The sequence below is a fragment of the Callionymus lyra genome, unplaced genomic scaffold, assembly GCF_982586985.1.
Source record: "Callionymus lyra unplaced genomic scaffold, fCalLyr1.hap1.1 HAP1_SCAFFOLD_89, whole genome shotgun sequence".
Taxonomy (NCBI): domain Eukaryota; kingdom Metazoa; phylum Chordata; class Actinopteri; order Syngnathiformes; family Callionymidae; genus Callionymus; species Callionymus lyra.
The window spans coordinates 120,001-122,500 of record NW_028258586.1 but is presented as its reverse complement, the minus strand read 5'-3'; the positions used below and the strand labels follow the sequence as shown (position 1 = coordinate 122,500).

Here is a 2,500-nt window from a genome sequence, read left to right as displayed (position 1 = left end):
CACATCATCCATCCATCCATATATACATCCATCCATATATCCATCATCCATCAATCACATCATCCATCCATCCATATATACATCCATCCATATATCCATCATCCATCCATCCATATATCCATCATCCATCACATCATCCATCAATCCATATATACATCCATCCATATATCCATCATCCATCAATCACATCATCCATCCATCCATATATACATCCATCCATATATCCATCATCATCACATCATCCTTCCATCATCCATCCATCCATATATACATCCATCCATCAATCCATCCATCCATATATCCATCATCCGTCACATCATCCATCCATCAATCCATCCATATATCCATCATCCATCCATCATCCATCAATCACATCATCCATCTATCAATATATACATCCATCCATATATCCATCATCCATCACATCATCCTTCCATCATCCATCCATCCATATATACATCCATCCATCAATCCATCCATCCATATATACATCCATCCATATATCCATCATCCGTCACATCATCCATCCATCAATCCATCCATATATCCATCATCCATCCATCCATCCATATATCCATCATCCGTCACATCATCCATCCATCAATCCATCCATATATCCATCATCCATCCATCCATCCATATATCCATCATCCATCCATCATCCATCCTTCCATATATACATCCAGTCAGAAGAGAGAGATGCAGGGAAGGGCGAGCGAGAGGGTCCAGCTACTGAAGGTCATGTTGATGGTTTGGAGGTCGTTCTTCGATGAAGAAGATTCTAAAGTCTCGGAGGAACAAGGACGAGCTGAAGCTCCTCCGTGAGCTCCTGGTGCTGAGACGAGAAGGAGGTCCTGACGTGTCTCACCTGAGATGGTGTACTCGTCGCTGTGGCTCTCGCTGATGCGGACCAGGAAGGAGCCATCTTTGTTTTGGGCGGCGAGCAGCAGCTTCTCAGCTTTCATGCGGTTGATATTCCCGTAGTACCACCTGCAGACATGATGTTACCACAACACTCTGATGTCATCCACACCTTGAAGCTGCTGCAGGTCCAGGAATCTGATGAACATCTGCGTCAACATCTCACGTGAACTCAAGACGGATGTCGTGGAAACAGAAGAAATGATAGTATTTATGACGACCTTGAAGCTCCGAACAACAAGATTCCAGGTTTTTATTGATGCAGTAGTTTTGGGAAAAATGAAGGATTTGATTGTAAAGAAAAAGGGAAAAGATTACAAAACGTGTTCCTGGTTTCGTTACCGTAGCAACGGCAACTTAACGAAATTGATCAAACATGTCAAAATGAGTTTAAGACGCTCAACATTCAAATGTTGTTGACCTTTGGTGACCTTGAAGGTTTGAGATCAATCGAACGAAGAACGACTCGTGACCTTCTCTGTGACCTTCTCTGTGAGGACGTGACACGTTATTATGATTGACAGGTGAGGAGCAACTTCTGCTGAAGTTCTGCAGGTTTTAAACATGTTTACGTGTCGATCAATAACAATAATAAATAAACAATATCAAAGTGTTCGAGGCTCACGAGATCACGTTCTACACGACACGCGTGTTCTGATGAACATACAAGGGATTCTTGAGCAACACGTGAAGATCAACGTTGATGCAGAAACGATTCATGTTTTGACATGAAAATAAAAGGAACAAATGATAAAAATTAAATTAAAATGATTTTAAATTGAGCAAGAGTTGGTGATATTTATCTGATGATCCTGTGAGTCTCTGACTCAGACTCAGACTGTAGATGGAGTCAGAGTCAGAGTCAGAGTCAGAGTCAGAGTCTGACACTGACTCTGACTCTGACTCCAACTACAGAGTCAGACTCGTCCACCTCGGCTTCACTCTCTTCTTGACCTGAGGTGTGAACACAACAGAACCAGCGGTACCAGGACGTGTTGGACCTACTTGTGTTTGGCGAACTCGTCCTGCAGCAGAGCCACGTAGTTGGCCGGGATGAGTCCAGACTCCAGGGACCCGGTGAGCTTCTTGGCCAGAACATAGTCTCCTCGCTTCTCGATCACCGACAGTTTGTCTCCTTCCTTCACCGTCAGCTCGTCGTCGCTTCGGGCCTCGAAGTCGAACAGAGCCGCGTACAACTGGACCGGACGCTTCTTGGGCGACGGAGCCCGGATGTTGGCGGACACGGTTCGGATCTCCTGCTGGGTCACGGCGGGGTTTGCGATCACGTGGTTGTTGTTGTGAGACACACTCGGGTAGCGAAAGTCCGGCCAGATCCAGTTCCAGAGCCGGGCCAGGCACGGCAGGCAGGAGCGGCAGCAGCTCTCCATCCCGGGACATGAAGACGCTCCAGGTCCGGGTCTCGCTCATGGAAACATGTTTGGCTGCGGATCCGGAGGAACCGGTTCTGGTGTCGAGCTCTGCGGGAGGGAATGCGGAAACTCACGGGCTGGAGCTGCAGGGACTCGGACCTTCAGAACCTCATCGTCGCTCGAACCGGATCCTGAGTCAGTACCGAACC

The 2,500-nt window shown here is 46.8% G+C and overlaps 1 protein-coding gene across 4 annotated transcripts in view; it reads right to left on the bottom strand.

Annotated features, from left to right (window-relative positions):
* The window catches only part of srms (src-related kinase lacking C-terminal regulatory tyrosine and N-terminal myristylation sites), a 14,993-nt gene that overhangs the window by 12,297 nt on the left and 196 nt on the right, over positions 1 to 2,500 (bottom strand). For 3 of the 4 annotated variants that reach the window (XR_015709952.1, XM_087782562.1, XM_087782561.1), the window contains exons 1-2: positions 1,927 to 2,500; positions 869 to 990 (exon numbers count right to left, since the gene is read on the bottom strand). The exon at positions 1,927 to 2,500 is cut by the window's right edge. Coding sequence is in view for 3 of the 4 variants with exons in the window: in XM_087782562.1 (XP_087638688.1) it covers positions 869 to 990; positions 1,927 to 2,309 (505 nt within the window). In the remaining variant the exon portion in view is untranslated. The remainder of the gene's footprint in view (positions 1 to 868; positions 991 to 1,926) is intronic. The other variant, XM_087782563.1, reaches the window with a different exon arrangement.